Source organism: Phragmites australis, chromosome 13, assembly GCF_958298935.1.
Source record: "Phragmites australis chromosome 13, lpPhrAust1.1, whole genome shotgun sequence".
Classification (NCBI taxonomy): Eukaryota; Viridiplantae; Streptophyta; class Magnoliopsida; order Poales; family Poaceae; genus Phragmites; species Phragmites australis.
Window position 1 is genome coordinate 26,958,670 of NC_084933.1, and position 17,446 is coordinate 26,976,115.

At 45.1% G+C, this 17,446-nt stretch overlaps 2 protein-coding genes, 1 non-coding gene and 1 pseudogene across 3 annotated transcripts; all 4 read right to left on the reverse strand.

The window, feature by feature from the left end:
- Positions 1-5,451: 5,451 nt before the first annotated feature.
- LOC133889578 (protein YIP4a-like) lies at positions 5,452-6,107 on the reverse strand (annotated as a pseudogene).
- A 3,782-nt stretch (positions 6,108-9,889) lies between these two features.
- LOC133889863 (U1 spliceosomal RNA) lies at positions 9,890-10,049 on the reverse strand. Its single transcript, XR_009903945.1, has one exon. It is a non-coding gene; the product is annotated as a U1 spliceosomal RNA (small nuclear RNA).
- A 1,067-nt stretch (positions 10,050-11,116) lies between these two features.
- On the reverse strand, positions 11,117-14,012 carry LOC133888003 (UV-B-induced protein At3g17800, chloroplastic-like). The gene is made up of 3 exons (XM_062328077.1): positions 13,738-14,012; positions 12,543-12,820; positions 11,117-12,155 (listed from the first exon to the last, which is right to left on the reverse strand). The coding sequence occupies exons 1-3, from the start codon at positions 13,876-13,878 to the stop codon at positions 11,357-11,359; spliced, it is 1,218 nt and encodes a 405-aa protein (XP_062184061.1). The 5' UTR covers positions 13,879-14,012; the 3' UTR covers positions 11,117-11,356.
- A 516-nt stretch (positions 14,013-14,528) lies between these two features.
- On the reverse strand, positions 14,529-17,199 carry LOC133888004 (protein AE7-like). Its single transcript, XM_062328078.1, has 6 exons — positions 17,062-17,199; positions 16,168-16,336; positions 15,958-16,061; positions 15,761-15,860; positions 15,083-15,128; positions 14,529-14,998 (listed from the first exon to the last, which is right to left on the reverse strand). The coding sequence occupies exons 2-6, from the start codon at positions 16,291-16,293 to the stop codon at positions 14,898-14,900; spliced, it is 477 nt and encodes a 158-aa protein (XP_062184062.1). The 5' UTR covers positions 16,294-16,336; positions 17,062-17,199; the 3' UTR covers positions 14,529-14,897.
- Between the last annotated feature and the right edge of the window lie 247 nt (positions 17,200-17,446).

Sequence of the window (17,446 nt, forward strand, 5' to 3'; positions counted from 1 at the left end):
TGTTTCAAAATATGTCATTTTTTTGTCGAATCATATAGCGTCACATAGAAAATTCGAATGATTCTTTGAGCCAAATATATCAGATTTTCCTATGTCAGATTCAATAATCTTAATAGGCTGAACCACAAACTATACAACATATCCACAAAACTAATATGCAGATAGACCTACACAACATAGATAGAAAAAGCCACTCCATATACAGGAAGAAACATACAAAAAAGCCTACATAAATATAGCAAACGAGTATGCATAAAAACCCATAGCAAAAAATGAAAGAAAAAAAAACCCAAAAATACTCCTCCCTCTCCTGGCTGCGCACAAATACAGCAAAAAAAAAAAAAAACCTCACAGCAATGGAGGAAAAAGAGAACAGAATGGAAACCGAAGAAGATGGCGATAAAAAGAAAAAAACAGGCAAGTAAACCAAGTTCAATTCTGCAGCACTGCACCGACTCCAGTACAAATATATATCACAGAGATAGCTATGCAAACTGAATATGTGAAGTAACAATATAAAACACTGAATCTTTCTGTCTATGTATGAAACACAAATAAAGCTACATGTATATAACAGAATCTTCTCTCTGTTATAAAACACAAGTGTATTCCACTGAGTACATGAAGAAAAACAAGACGAATATATCACTCACATAAAATGTACATGTATATCACAGAATACATAAATATCACATAGATACATACACATAAACTGAAAATATGAAGGGAGACAAGAATAGCTTCAGATAAACAGAAGTGAAATATGACAGATAAAGCTACATGTATATGACAGAAATATGAATACTCATGCACTGATAGACTGAAGATAGACAAATACAGGAAGATTGAAAGAGATAAAAGGAAAAACATATAGAGATATATGGAAAGATATGGAGAGAGATAAACAAAGAGATAGAGGCAGAAAACCACATACATAGAGATAATTAAACAAAGAGCTAGCTAGAGAAATACAAAGAGATAGAGAGAAAACATTTTGACAAAATGAGCTTACAAAACAAAACACACACATAAACATACACACAAAGTTGACATGTGACAAAGGGAGCACATATGGATGGCAATCAGGTGTGGCGGGTACGGGTAGTGCTCTTCCATATCCGTACCTGCCAGTTTTTTTAGCACGCCCATAGGTATACCCGCGAATGCCCACGAGCGAAGAGCAGGGCAAACCCGTCTTCCGTATGTATACTCGTTTACCTGCTGTGGCAAAGGAGAGTGCGGTGAGGCTCAGCTGAGGTAGAGAGAAGAGGGAGGTGAGTCGGCGAGGAGAGAGCGGCGGGGCTCTCAATCGAAGGTGTGACATATGGAGGAGAGGGTGGTGGGCCTCTAGGGTGGCAGATGAGCGGAGGGGTGGTGGACGGCAGGGCCCTCGGGCGGTGCGATGGTGAACAAGGGGGCTCTTAGGGTGGCGGGTGGATCGGTGGCGAGGCTCTCAGGGCAGAGGATGAAGGAAGGACGACGAGGCTCTCTAGGGGAGGGGCGGAGAATGGAGGAGGGGTGGCGGCGGGCCTCTCGGGCGACAGACGAGTGCAGAGGTGGCAAACAACAGGGCTCTCGGGCGGCGCAGCTGTGGATGGTAGGGCTCTCGAGGCAGCAGATGGAGGAGGGGTGACGGGTCTCTCTAGCGGAGGGTGGAGAATGGAGGAGGGATGGCGGACGGTGGGGATTTCGGGTGGTGCGGCAACGGGATAGTGGGGCTCTTAGGGCGAAGGGGCGGTGGATGTAGGAGGGGCGACGAGCCAAACGGGCGGCGGACGAGCTTGGGGGTGGCGGTGGGTCACTCGGGCTTAGGGGTGGCGGCGGGGTTGGATTGGGGATTGAGGTGGTGGTGTATGGGGTTGGGTTGGGGAATGGAGCAGACAGAAGAGGGGCAATGGGATTGGATTGGGGACTAGCCCATATGTCATGTATATATATAAGTAAACAGGTGTTGCAGTCATGGGTAAGTCTTATCCGTACACATACCCATATACCCATCGGGTAGCAATTTGCGCCCACGAACCTGACCTATTAGAGTAGTTACCTGTGGATAAACGGGTTTAATTACCATCCCTAGGAGCACATGATTGTGTAAAAAGTTTCTGCTTCTTATGTACTCCCTTTAGTTATAACAAAGAACTTTATATATTCAGTGGTACATGTATAAAAAACACTTTAAAAAAAGAAATACAAAGACACACACAGACAAAACACATACATACACATAAATAGAGAGAGGGGTCTATTTATTACCTTAAAGCAGTGTTTTGACAGCAAAAAACAAAGAACCAGAGATAGAGAGATGGCACATAAATAGAGATAGAAGAGACCTATTGACAAACACACAACAAACACATGCACACAATAGAGATACATAGAGATACCGGTTCACAGATACAAACGAAAAACATATATATAAACAAAGCAAACACACACAATAGAGAAAGACACACATGAGATATAAACAAGCATACACACATACACATACACATAAAACACATATACTGTGTGTATTTGTAGAGTCGAATTATACACAGACACATACAAACATAACAGAGGAAAAAATATCTAATATAATACGCCAATTTACAACAGGTAAAAAACCAACAACACAAAACGCCATATCATGGATGTGGTTGCCTAGAGTTCACATGAACTCACCAGGAAAAAAAATCAATCTCCCTTTAAATTCCTTATTTGTTCAGGTAGCTCTTCCCCAACAAAAACCACCTTGGATAATCATAAACCCCACCCCCTATCCACCTGTGTGAGCATCAGATAAACACAAAAGGGTCCGTAATGAGATATCATAGACCTGAAAAATGTTGATCAAACATTTAAGTGATAAAAGGATTTTAGGGGAAAAGAACAGAAAAAAATAACAGGACAACACAAACACACATAGGTGTGCGTGCACACATATATAGGAGTGCATCTCAATTCACACACCAAAAAGAATAATAGTACCAAAAAGCATAGCCATAATGTGACATTAGAAAAATAAAGGAAGAACATTGTTGAACGAAACAGAAAAAAAAACACTTGTGTTGGTTTTGAGCAAAAATGGTCAAGCCACAAATACTTGTGTTGGTTTTGAAAAAAAATTGCAATGAAAATGCTCCAAAAGCCTGATACTATCTTTAACAACTAGTTCACGCAAAACCACACTGGGCGCTTGCAAAAACAGAAGAAAAAACCCGATGAACTGCGGCAAAAAGCATAGCCATTAGTTTGTCGAGAAAAGGTAAATGACAACAGAGGTAGCACTCGAATCAAGCAACAAATTTACCACCGAAGAACGACACTATACTATATTTTAAAGTGAAACAATAAGCACACTTCCAGATCCTACCCAAATTCTCAACCACACACCAAATGCCACGAGTATTGTACAACAAAAAATACTAGTAGTCTAAGTCTGAACTCTGAATTCAACACTTTTGAAACAAGAACTTTATATCAACATTCAAATTAAGATTCAAACATTGATTTGAAGATTTAACAGGGGCCACGCGAACACAAACCCTGCTACCACACATTATGACGTCCACTCTCCTATTTAAGAGCATCTCCAAGCAACTTCCTAAAATTTACTCTATATATCTTTATATAGGAAGTCATTCTAAAAAAAAAATCTCCCTCTATATTGCTATACTCTCCAACATACTCTCTGTACCCTACTCCCTATATTTCAATGGCTCTCTCTCCTATCTCACCGACAGATAAACTCCAACCATCAGCTCCATCTATCTCCCAAACTCCTCCACACATGCAACATAGCAACCACTCTGGTCAAAATCGACCCAGGGGAGGGGATCGATTTTGACCGGCCATTGATCGCTCATCAACGACGAACGGTGGCGAAGTCCAGCGAATGGGTGGTACCAAGATGTTCAGCGCACCGAGGTGAACCCATTTGTGGGGTTGGCGATGACATGCACATCGGCGAAGTGCATCAGCGACAGTAATGGCGGCGGTGGCAGTGTGATTCAGCGAGGGAGAGAGGGAGTGAAAGGGTCGGAGAGCTTCAGTGAAGCACGATGGAGCTCACCAAGTCATCGGCTTGGGCAGGGAGGCACTGGAGCGGCCGGTCGACGGAGAGGTCGAAGGGGATCGTGAGGTGACGACTGAAGAAGGAGAGGGTGGTGCAAGCAAAGCTTCGGTCGGGCGTCAACTTAGGAGGGTGAGGGCGAGCTCTCGACGCTGTCGGCTTGGACAGAGGATGGTCGAGGCGGTGAGATCAGGGGGCGGTTGGGTGTTTTGGGAGCGAGGGGCGCTTCCCACAAGTAGCTAGTGAGAGAGACGATTTTAGACGTTGGTAAACATTGAAAGTGAGATTGGAAAGCTGTTGGAGCTGAAATTTGAATAAAATTTTCTAAATTTGACTATAAAAAGTGAGATTAGGGGACTTTTAGAGATGCTTTAAGGAGATAGTAAGCTGGTGCATCTCCAAGTGCAATGGAGGTCACTAACTTAGCCATGACCCTTCATGATGAGCTATAGACCCGAAAATCCTTTTCGCTCATGCACATCTAACTTTTTTTGCTCATGCTTAAAATTTTTGAGGAAACTTTTCTGTTAACTTTTTCTTAAAAAAAATTGGGCTAAATTTTTCTCGTGCAATTTTTTTTAAGAACTTTTCTTGTGTAAACTTTTTTAAAAAGAAAAGACACGGGAGAGAAAAAATTCTGAAAAGAAAAAAAGAGACTGTCGGAAGGATCGTGAGGAGGCCTTCTCGCGGGCGTGCAAAATAGCAGGGCTCTCATAGACCCCGTCAGGTAAGTATCTTGCTATATTCTCCTCCCGCTTCCTTCCTTGGTTTCAACAGCCGATATATACGGTACTATTCTGCTAACCAGGTGGTTTCCATGTGGGCTAATCGCGCTCAGGGGTCACGAGATTTGTGTTGGACTCGCCTTCCCAATAGAGGCCTAACCAGCCCACCAACTCCAAGCCGGCAACCAATAATGTCTCGGCGCGCGGCCCAACTGAGCTCGCAGTCGCCTCTCACGCCACGCACGGTGCGCGCCCGCCACGGTTGCCACAGCCCACAGGCCCACGGCGTTCAGCAGCCGAGCTGATACGTCAGACGTGCCCGGATTCCAGGCCCATACATAACGGTGGCAACGGGTTAGATTAGAATCGGATGAAGCAAGAACACACCCCATCCGAAATTCAAAACTTGAAACCCGATCTTGTCAAAAATACAAATGGGTCCAAAACCACCCGCCCCTAGCCCTGACGGAAAACCCAAACTGATCTATGCACCCCGAACAAAATACAGCCGGTGATCATACCATAACTAAAATGAGGAAACATGAAGACCCACTTGGATAAAGCACCGAATTCACGTATCTTGCTTTGAACCTTAATAAAAAAGCAAAAGCAAAATTCATATTTTGATTCACGGATCTTGCAAAATTAACATTCATATTTTTACAAGCATAGAATTCACAGATCTTGCTTTGAACCCCCATTCACCTTGCTTTGAACCTTAATCAAAAAGCAAAATCAATTCGATACAGCTCTGAGTGATAGCTCTTATCCAGCTCCATGTGTAAACAGGTATAACATGAATCCTATCCGATAAAACACTATCATCGCAACAAGCCAACAACTAGATTCATATGAAGGAGAGTACCGGATATGCTACGGGAGGAAGTGGGTACTTTCTTATCGGAAGCGGACCAGGTGAGGGTGAGGCTAAGGAAGACGGTGAGGCCAAGGAAGATGACGAGCTTGAGGTTGCTGACGATTCGGGTGAGGTCGCGCTTCACAGTGTCCTATACGGGCTCGGTAAGCGTGTTGGGCGGTGGCTCGAACTCGTCGAAGGTGATGGGGATGGAGACAGAGGTGGACGCAGGCAGCACAGGGGAGACAGAGACGAAGATCAGGATGGAGGTGGTGGGGAGCGCGGGCTTTGAGGGGATGGGCGTCGAAGCTAGGGAGAAGGAGATCGAGATGGAAGCGCGCGGCTGGGAGGACGGCCGCGCCGAGAGGACAGCGGGCGGGGAGGACGCGGCGTGGATGAGGCTTTTGATCTCATCCATGTCGGACTGCGCCGATGAGTGGTGGAGCGAGATCATGTCTCTATGTTTGTGCGACATGGCGGCGTACGCGCGTGGGGGTGTTGGCGAGGCGGTGGTGACTGGTGGGAGAGGAGAGGGGAGAGATCTCCATAGGGTTAGCGAGGAGAGCAGATGAGCCAGGTAATGCCGTAATAGACCTCGAGATATCAACTTGGGTTTTGAGTGGCACCCACAGGTGCAAAAACAACTAGATCTGAACCTGACTTGGGTTTTGAGTGGCGAATCAGTGCTTGAATTGAATGCCTGATTCATATTACTGGGTAATACTTGTGCCCTGTTCTTTCAAGCAAAATGATCATGCCATGGAACAAGACAAGCATGAACACTTGATTGTCCTTTTTAGCCGTTCATCGCACGTTGCGCACAGTGATTTCAAGATTGCACAACTAGCCAGAGAAACGAGTGGGTGAGCAATAGTGTATGCGGTGAGCTTAGAAGCCAATAAGAAATGCCAACCAACACACGAGGCGATGAGCAAATGCATGGGTTGCTTACTAGTGTATGGAGGGCAAGCCTTGTGCCCCCCCCCCCTCCCCTTCTTCCTTCGAATCTGACTTCAATGACTAGTTCATTGTGATAGCAAGCAACAGCATAGTAAATGCCCGATCTCTTCTTAGTATTATTAGCGTACTTCAGAGCTCATATACCTCGGGATTGAGCGCTTGCTCGGTAAGGTAGGATGTGTTTTTTAAGTACAAAGGTTGGACATACATACGTCCATATACATACTCACATTATACTCATGTCTTATACATATTTATGTGAGGTTGTTCTAGCACACATATTATATAGAGCGAGCACATATTTTAATCACTGAATGTACAATACATGTACTACTTTTTTCAAAGAATTAATTAAAAAAATAGGACTCATGTTGAGTATATAGCTCGAAACGACATGTTGCACCACAAATATCCTAACTAAATGAGCTACGCGGCTACGCCCAGTTCGCGGTAGATAGGAAGTGTTGTGGAGCATCTTACCCACAGTGAAAGTCAGAGCTCTCGGCATAATTAAAGAGCTCACCAACTCTTAGTACACCGCCAAGAGTGCACTCTGGACCTTTCATCAGGTCCTTTATAAGCAGGACCAAGGCAACTAGAAACAGAAGAAACAGCAAGATTCGGAAAAATATAAAAGGTGGGAAATTTAGAAAAAGAAATGCAAATGCCATCCTTCTTCTCTTCTACTCTTTTGATAGAGATCGACTTGCATCCAAGCCTGATTTTCTTTTCTTTACCCATACACCAGTACGCCAGACCAAACCATACGACGTTTAGAAACTAACCACGGGTATGAGGATGAGAGGCATCAGGATTAATTCTGGGTCAATGGTTCCCGATACGCCGATAGATTCTTTCCGATGAGTCATCGCGAGATACCCGCGGTATGCTGCGCGGCCCGATGGTCCTGCAACCTTGATGACTTCGGGACTTGGAGGACACCGTCGATCGTCACCACGGGCTTTGACCCGAGAGCCGGCGTGTCCAGACGAATGGGTTGAGACCATCGGTCGAGCTCATGATGCGAAATGTAGGCGAATGGCAACACCAGGCGCGCGGGAACAGCGCAAGGAAAGTCGAGGTGTCCGGGCCTAGAGGCTACAGGTTTGTAGGCCTGTGTTTCCTGGTTCGGAAGCTAATGGACGAGGAGTCAAAAAGCTTATTTTCTTTGAACCGGCTGCAGGAGAGCTGCATTCGATTTCGTGAGGAGATCACGATGTACTGAAGTACCGAGAGAAGCAACAGTCTTGTAATAGTTCGGTCCATTATTATTTTTGGTTTTGGTATGTATGGCTAAGTGTTTTGCTCTAATGGATTTAATAATATCTTGGTAATTTAGATAGGTTAAAATTAGTTTATAAGTATTCGTGTTTTAAATATAGTATCTTGGGGTTAATCCTTTTACACAAAGTGAGAACGAAATATGCTATATGTACGCGAGCTTGTCCCACAAATGTGTTGGGCTGTAACGAATTTTGGAGCTGGCTATGCAGACTTATTCTCATAACCGCATGCACCTCTGTTTTCCCTGGCAAAGTGATCATGCTCTGATGTAAAAAAAAAGAAGAAGAGCATTTGATTCTTTTTAGCCGTTCGTTGCAAGTTGCGCACAGTGCCTACAAGACTGCACGATTAGCAAGATAAACGACGAAATCACACGTATTATGTTCATCCTCCATAACAGTGAAATGTTGCGATGTGCGCATAGCACTTTCAATAAGTACGAGTGTAGGACAGACGAAGAAACTGAAGAGCGATTGCAATATTTCATTTCATCCACTTCATGTTCCACCCCGTTCTGCCATCTGAAGAGCGATTGCAACATGTCGTGAAGAACGCGTCCTGGCCGAGCTCTAGTGCTAGTAGTAGCGAGGCCGTCTCTTTTGTTTGGGTCAGAGCTTCACGACAAACCAATGCAGCCCTCAGCAGGCTCAGTACCTACAAAAATCAATTCACACATGTAGACTTGTGATCTAAACTTGAAGTCACAGAAAAATTACCTTCACCTCTACTTCCGTGAATGTGAACTCTTTTGTCACAAGCTTTGATACGGATTGTTCCCCGTCTCTTACAAAAACTCCATCCTCTTTGGCTCCCCCGCTATTCTTCATCCAAGATCCAACTCCACAAAAGGTCCATGGATTTCACACACTACCGGCACGGAACATCTGGAACTGAACTATAGTAAATCGGATCAATGAAACACTCACGCTGGCTGCAAACCCAAATGTTCCTGTGGTTCGTCTCGTCAGTCCTGACAAGGAGAACCTCGTACAGCCTCCCAGCAGCGCTGAGGGGCGGAAGCAGCGTGTTCTTGCACGCCTTGGTTTGGAACTTGGAAGTGGCTAGCATCAAGAATTTCGACACTCTTATACAGGTCATCAAAGCAACCTAGAGATGACTCCTTGCCCAGCAGACGAACAATGGTGCCTATTGGTAGAGTGAGGAAGCTGAGGAGCACATCCACGAACTCCTTGCCGGACTCTGCAAACGCCACCTTTTTCTTCTCCGTGTCCACTAGGAACTTAACTTGTATCTTGCCAGTGGTAGCAGGCCCAACTCCGGCCATGGATACCTGTGAGAGAGTAGATTGAGAGAACCTGAAGCTTCTGGGGGTGTTGAATGAGTTACTTGAGTTGGTATTCAGAACCCTCCGAGTTTATGTTGTCGATGTCATGATACCTCCCTCAGATTCAGTGAACCACTCTAATTGTTTCTAAAATGCAGCACCGGAGCCCCAAGAGTTGCCTAGACTTAATTAGAGCTGTGACATTTGGCCTTCCGATTCCAAGCTGCAATCACATTGCTATCATCCGGAACTGTTAAATGGACCATTTTATTGCCATGCGGAGTTCTGAGGACGAAGTCCTACGTTTGGCACTTTTGGCTTGTTTCACTTGAGCATAAACATGCACTTCCCGGTGATGGTACTACTGAAATTCAAGCAACAAATTTACAACTAAAGATCATTCCGTGCACTCGTGAATTCGGATGAGTATGAAAGGAAGCTTAACACAGGAAGCCCGAAAAACCCTTCCGAGTCCCCAATTCCCAGTTATGAACATAATAGCAAGAGTACCGTTCCACTGCCACCGAAAACAGTAATCAGCGTAGCAATAATGAGTTGCTGAGATCGCTCATACGTTTAATGACAAGTGAAAAAGGCCGGTAACCTTAGGTGTTATGTCTGATCCTGAACACCGGTGCCGCACAGGACTGGACGACCATTTGCATCAACAGCCTAAAACACTCTAAACCTAAACATTTTTTACTCGCAAAGCTTTAACACTGACTTGGTAGGGGCCGCGCGAACGCGTACCCCCTCTGCCACAAATTATAACGTCCACTCTCCCACTTGGGGAGATGGTAAGCCAGTGCTCCTCCCAAGTGCAATGGAGGCCACTGACCTAGGCCATGGCCCTTTTTGATCGGTCATCGACCCCGTTCAGGTAAGTATGTTTAAATGGCGCCCCATCGTCTTCCTTTATTCTCCTCCGGCTTCTTCCCTCTCTTCCATCAGCCGATACGGTACTATTCTATCCGGCAAACCGGCGGTTTGCTTCCGCCTGGGCTAAGTGCGGCCAGGAATCACGAGCTCGTGTTGGACTCGGCCCATCAGTGCAGGCCTACCCCAGCCCACCCACGCGCGGCCCAGCCGAGGCCCAGTCGAGGCTCGCACACGCTCCTCGTGCACCACTGCCGGCCGTGGACGCACTCCGCGCACACGCTCGTCGGGGCGTCGCGCTTGCGCACGCGCGTTTCTGCGGCGTTGTGACGGATTCGCGCCTACCGGCGCGGCTGCCAAAGGCGCAAGGAACCCGGCGTGCTCTGCAGCCGGCGAGCCGCTGCGCCAACCCTGTCTGCAGACGCGGGCGACTGGGCGAGGTGCACGCCCTGGTTCCGGACTGGAGAGGTGCTCGCGGAGCGTACGTGGAAAGGTTGTAATCGGGCAACGCCGCAGCCGTCAACACCACCGCGCCGGCCGCCGCATGCGGTGCACTGCACGGCCATCTCACCCGCCGCGTGCGGCGTGCCGTGCCGATCCCAAGTTCCCAACACGGATCACCGCGTCCCCGACGAAGGGATAGCAGCTACACGACGTGGGAGGGGGCCTCTGCAGGCTGCACCTGTGGCCAGGGAAAACGGTCGCCCATTTGCCCGTCTCGAAGGCGCCCAGTTCGGAAGTGCACATTTTGTTACTGGTCCTGCAAAGGAAGCTAGTAGTACACGAACATGATGCGTAGTAAGTTTTTCTTTCATCTGAATCAAATGCAGATCTGTATTCAAGTTCATGGGGGTTGGGGGGGGGGGGGACTGCAAACATGGTCCTATGATGGACTGAAGTACCAAGAGGAACAATAGCACGAGTAGCCACAGTGATAATCAAACACAAGAAAGAACACAGTGAAAATACTGTACTTAGCTACTTGCTCTCAGTCGCAGGACAGTAAGGACAACAATGGAAGGGCTCGGAGAAAATGTTACAGTAACAAGGAGAAGGGGAGGACTCTGAACATGGTCCAGTGATTTTGAAAAGCATCAAGTATTTGAGTATCACTTTTCCTTTGCTTGTTAAATTACACTCTGAATCACGTTCACTTCTGATGAAAATCATAAACCTGTTAGGGGCAAGGGTGGTGATGCTTTGGCTGTTACTGATAGCGAGCAAGAACCATGAATACACTGGGAACACAGATCAGAGATGGATCCTACCCTATCACATGCACACAAACCATTTCCAAAAATTCTAAAAAAAATGCACAATCAACTGTTAACAAAATGGTATTTTGATTCTACATAACTCTCAGCTTCCCACAGAAAGGATCCAAAAGCAGCTGCCTCCAAAACAAGATGAGTGAGCTCTGTAAACGTAATTGTTATCATTTTACCATCCTTTGCATTAACAGAACCATCGTCCAATACCTTAATGTCTGGCCGTCCAAACAAAGCCTGTGTTTGCTTCTCAATCAGTGAGACAGCTTCCTTTGATCTGATTGTAGCATATCTTTGCAATGTATTGGCATCCAAGCGCGAAACATAAGACCTCAACTTGTTCGGGTTTGATTCTTCATCGTTCAAATCGATCTCCTCTCCATCAGGTGAAATTTGTACCAAGGACTCCATATCCCAGAATGGATTAGGTTTCAGGTTTTCAAATACTATCTGTTGCTTGGGGTTTGGTGGGAGAGTCTTCATAGTTTTCTCGAGTTGGAATCGTTCATCTACCCTCTTAAGGAAGTAACCGTACATTATTGATGCTGCATACAGCTTTCCGAGATTTAAGTTGCTGATTTCAACAACAGTGTCTAGTGGTGCTGCTATCTTTTCTCCCATGATAAGATTGAGGTGGTTTTGTATCATCTCAAAAGCATCTGGGGAGTGTATGTTTTGCAGTTTATCCTCTTGGTTAGGCAGTGAGGATATGTCGCGTACAGGGCCACCCCCTGGTGATAATGCAGGTGTCATAGATATGTCATTCTCCATGAACTTATATACAATCCAACAGTAGATGATCTCTTCTAAGGTATCCTGCCTTTCCTTCTCTTTGACTTCTGCAATTCTCCTGCAGTTCAATTAGCTTATCATCAGTTAGTGCATTGTTGAATGCTGATTGACGTGAATATGACTATATTTACATGATCCATTGGAGGGTCAAACGTTTTTTCTTTTCTTATTTCTATAATATCTTCATAGCTGCATCATATATTTTTTTCCATCTATGCTAGCCAAGTTGTGTTCTGGTGTATTTATTTACTGCACAGCGGAATTGAGCCTTTTTGCAATACAGCAGAGCAGAACAAGTATTGTTTAACGTTGTGAGAATAAAAGTGCATCATGGGTAGTTGGGGTACATCTGAAAGTAAAACATGGTGAACAGAACAACAGATGTGTAATCGGGTACTTGCTACTGACTTGAAGAAAACAGTTCCAACAAATTGTGGGTACTTACTTGTAGAGGAGGTCCTGGGGAGCTTTTGAGGCTTCTTCGTTTTGGGCATCTTTCTCTGATTGCAGATTTTCAAGTTGCTGATCAACTGTTGCAGGAAGCAGATGAGGGTGTGATTGTAGTATTTGGACCAGAAGTTGACCACTTGGAGATTCAAATTTAAGTGGAGCAAGCCGTGTGTAGCCATCACCAGATTCTGTTTTTGCTTTAACCTTGAAGGTCCTTGTACGGTAATTTTTAATCTGGAATCCAGATTTGGAACGAATGCTATAAGGAAAACCCTGCAGAACAACAAGCGATCAGTCATTTGGCCCAGAGAATAACTTAGCTTGGAATATGAAGTGGGATATATGTTGCAACTATATAATATAGCATCATGATAGCAACAGTGACTTATAACATCAGTAAAGTAGGAGCTTAACGAACAGGTAGGTTGACCAAACAGTTCAATTATAAGAAAGGATGAAACACGGTGATCAACATCAGATGTCAAGAAAAAGCCTCACACCACTCATAAATATTTCTTTCTGGAACATGCAAGAGAACCGCATGTCATTGTATTAAGTAGAGAACCGATTTGAGTACAAGGTCACACCCGAACACACACACAATGAGAAACAAAAAAAAGGGTCTAGGCTAACTAGACATCACCCAGAAAATCCATTACACATTGAGCACGATTAACATCAGTTGCAAGCGTGCCAAAATATCAACGGTGTAAAGATCTGACGAAAGTTTTTGTAAAATCTATCAAAAAGGGTTCGCATGCGATGACAGCATCATGAACAACTAAAACCCTCACAGCGCAAATATCAAATGCTATGGAACTCTAGGCATTTTCCCCCTATCTTTGAGGTTTGAGCTGCACCTTTTAGAGGACATTTTTTAATTCAATTTTCCACCTTCTGAGGCAGTACAATTTTCAGCATATTAATTCGAATCACACGTACATATCTTCTGTTCAGACGAACAAAGTACACCCAGCACCCTAAACAGAGAAGCTCCTGCACTTGTCAAAGCCCAGCAACCAACGAGCGAAAAGCAACACATACGCCGAGGAACCAAACCAATACACGCGAGCTAAACACGCTTGCAACTGCTAACAGAGCAAATCAGTACGCCCGCCTCAGCCTCACAATAACCCCTCACAAGTCCTCGTGCAGAGTACGAAATGGCCGGGAGGGGAGGAAGGAACCACCTTGCAGAAGAGCCTGGAGTCCACGGAGGCGCGGGGCCTGATGCCGCAAGGGGAGCAGGAGGAGGACGAGGAGGCGGTGGCGGTGGCGGTGGCGGGGGATGGGGAGGCGAGCACGAGCGCCGCGTCGGCCCACACCGGCATCGCGGGCGGACGGTAGGGGAGGCGGCTTGGGAAGCAGGTGAGATTCCGTCGGCTGTTTGGGCTCTGAGATTTTCTCCGCGACTGGCAACTCGGCTGAACCAGATCTTTTTTATCGGGAGCGCGTGCTCCGCCTCTGCTTATTTGTTACAGGCTACTGGTGCGCTCCGTCGGGTGCGCACGGCACGGTTACTGGTGTGGGTGTGTGACTGTGCGAGGCTTGTGAGCCAGCCGCCTACCGTAAGCACACAGAATAATTATTCAGTTATCACTATAATGTTCTGTTGCCACTATAAAGAAATAATAATTATTTAATTATTGTTAAAGATGATGTACGGATCGTTCTAAATATATATAAGATAGAATAATAAATAAGTAATTGTCACTTTTTTTAAAGGAAAAAAACAATGCTCCAAGCACACTGACAGCAGGAAAGTTGCGATGCGGTTGGGTTGGTCTGGGACGACAAGTGCGGGGCGTGTCTGTATCCTGTAGGCCATGTTTGGGTCTCCGGGCTTGGGCTACTGCTTGTGTATTCATTGGCCACTGCTTGATCTTCTCCTTTTTGCTAACTGAACTACTGAAGGCATGACCGACCTCAGTCCAGTAGGAAAATCCAGAAGACACAAAGATAACAGAATTAGCATGACCAGTTGAGCCAACAAACGAAACTCGCGTTCTCTTGATGAAAACTTAGTGCATCCTAAAGTGAAGAAAGAGAAACAATTTGTAATGGAGGAGAATCCTCCTACAAAGCTCAGTTTATTGTGTGGTGGTAGACAGCCACAAAGTACCTAAGAATTGACAACACTCTGAAAACTACAGCACAAGAGCTGATTTCATCATTTCCCTTCGCTCAGGGAGGTCACAAGCACCAAGAACTGTCCAGATACAGCAACAAAATTCATGCACACTCCTGCGACAGCCAAGGCATATCAAAAAGACCGGCTTCAACTCCATAGGGCAATAATCTTGAGTGGCTTGGGAATATCAACACAGTGGTTCCCAGATATATTCAGGTCTCAGGCAAACGTTGGTGACAAGCACTCCTCAACCATGTCCAATAGGTTTGGATTTTCCAATGCAGCCGCAACACGTTCTTTGTCGTTCAGTTGTTTATTCACTGCAACAAAAAATAATTTAGATACTATTTTAAGCCAGGCAGGAGAATGTGGTAACTGTAATGCAGAAGCTGTAGAACATATACCAGCAGCTTCAGTTGCATGTGATCCAGGGGCCACCCTTATGTCCACCTACAAAAATCAGGACTCCCAAAGCTGTCTAAATTTTATCGTGAAACTATAAACAATATGTTTTTATCGTGAAATGAAACTATAAACAATAGACAACACAAAAAATGCAACCCCTACCATGTTGATGAAAAAAAAAGAATCTGGTTTTGGCGTCTGTCTTAAACTGCATTCACGCTGGTAAGAGTCTTACATTTGCTTATGAAATGTACAGCAGATATGTACATGACCTACTAGTTTTATAGCCATAAATGACCATTGACCAAGTTTTATGTATATAGCCATTAACGACCATTGACCAATTTTTGTGTATATCTCCATTAATGACCATTGACCAAGTTTTATGTACAAAAAGATAATTCTGCACTAAAAAAATGGAAGTTATAATGCATGGGTATCAAAGGTTAATATTCAGGTATATGTACCGCTTCTGAAACAGTATTAATTAACAAGAATACTAATCCCTTCTGACAGATGGAGATTAATATAAATGTCATATTTATCACAGATTTCAAGAACTTGCTAATCTGGGCATGATGTTAACATATCAAAACCTGATTGCTCTGGCAAAATAATAATGATTGTGTAAATTGTAATATAAGCTCTTTGCTCCAAACTCTACACTCATAGCCTACCTTGTAACGAGGAGGAAGACTCCTTATGAGTTTCACGCGTAAGCAAAGGCCAATAACAGTTGCCATACTGCAGTGCTCCACTGTTGGGGTGAAAGTAACCCTGATGCAAAGCAAATGTGAATCCTCAATAGTTAGGCTCATTAACAACCCAGGATTATGGCATCCAAACCAACAAACTTGGAAAGATAACAACTTACCTGACATGACTAAGTTCATCATTGAGTTCAATTGAGTCTTCAGTTACCACATTCAGCTGTTCCAATGAGTATGGGTGCTCTGGGTCCTTTATATCTCTAATATGATGTAAGAATGTTAAGGAGCACAACCAAATGACTCGGATAGAGAACACTAGATAGAGAGTATAACAGCAAAGCAAGCTAAACCACATGCACATACGGAAAAAGGATATCAAATATTTCTAGCTGGTCTATAGGCTCTGTTGCATTTTCATCTGTGGTCTCCGGAGCCTGTCGGACACGCCGCTCTTTTTTCTCATGAATTACAGGGTTAGCATTTATCAAACCCATAACCATTTTCTAAATACAATGCACTAATTTGGATAAGGAAGACAAGTTCCTGCAAGTCAAAAAGCATCAACATGTGTTAGCAACAGTACGCTCTTTAAATTGTACATACTAGTTTAATCTCGCAAAACCACCATTGATAATTCAGCTTGCTAAAGGGAAGCACGACCTAGTTATACCAAAAAATATTTGTCAAAGAATATTTACTATGCAGAAGGTACTATGAACTAGTCCATTTGTGGTAATCATGAGTAATAATGGCTAGTTTGCTAAAAGGCTGAAATGTGACCAGTTCCTTGGCAGGCATTTACAATCAACCATTCCCTTTGCTTGTTAAAAAATACTAGAAATCATAAACCAGTGAAGTTCAGAACTTCAAATAAACAGAAATGAACCGAACCAGATCAGGCCAATCCCAATGATAGCCTATTCGTCCTAAATACGAGGTCACTCTTATGCTCATCGCCACTGAGACGACCTGATAAGAAATTGACCAAACACAATCCAACAACTCCCGCACCGGGAACAAGGGGCCAGCACCCAAATCATAACCTTTCAACTTTGTTTGTCCCCCCGTTCAGTGAGAACAATTCTGATTATCGCCATTCGCATCCTTCCACACAACAACAACAACAACTCAATCGAACCGACCAACCGCGACATCTAAAATACAGTAACCTAACCAGTTTGACCCAACGAAATTACATACAGAACGGAGCAACCAAACAACTTCCCTGAGGACAGGGAAGGGAGGGGGCGGCTGCGAGAGAAGCTCACCGGTGGAGGACGGCGGCAAGCGGCCGGAGAAGGCGGCGCGCGTGGCGTAGCGGTTTGTGCTCGTCGGCTCGCGTCGGGGGAAGACTACGAGGCGTGCGGAGTCGAGTCCGACTCGGTCTCGTGGTTCTAACGGCGGTGGCAGTGACCCATTCCAACTTCGCTTCCGTCTGGTTGGGCCTTGACGGGCCGTGTGGACCGTCTCACCAGATAGAGACGGGCCCTCACATGGGCCGTGGTGCAGTTCGTTCGTTCGGGTCGGCCGAGTCGTTGTAGGGAAAATCTTTGGTGTAAATAGCAAAAGGGTGGAAACGTGTTACACAGTGAATGCCGTTGGTTCGATTTTCAGAACGGTTAATTTAACTATTCTAGCAATAGAATGTTTATT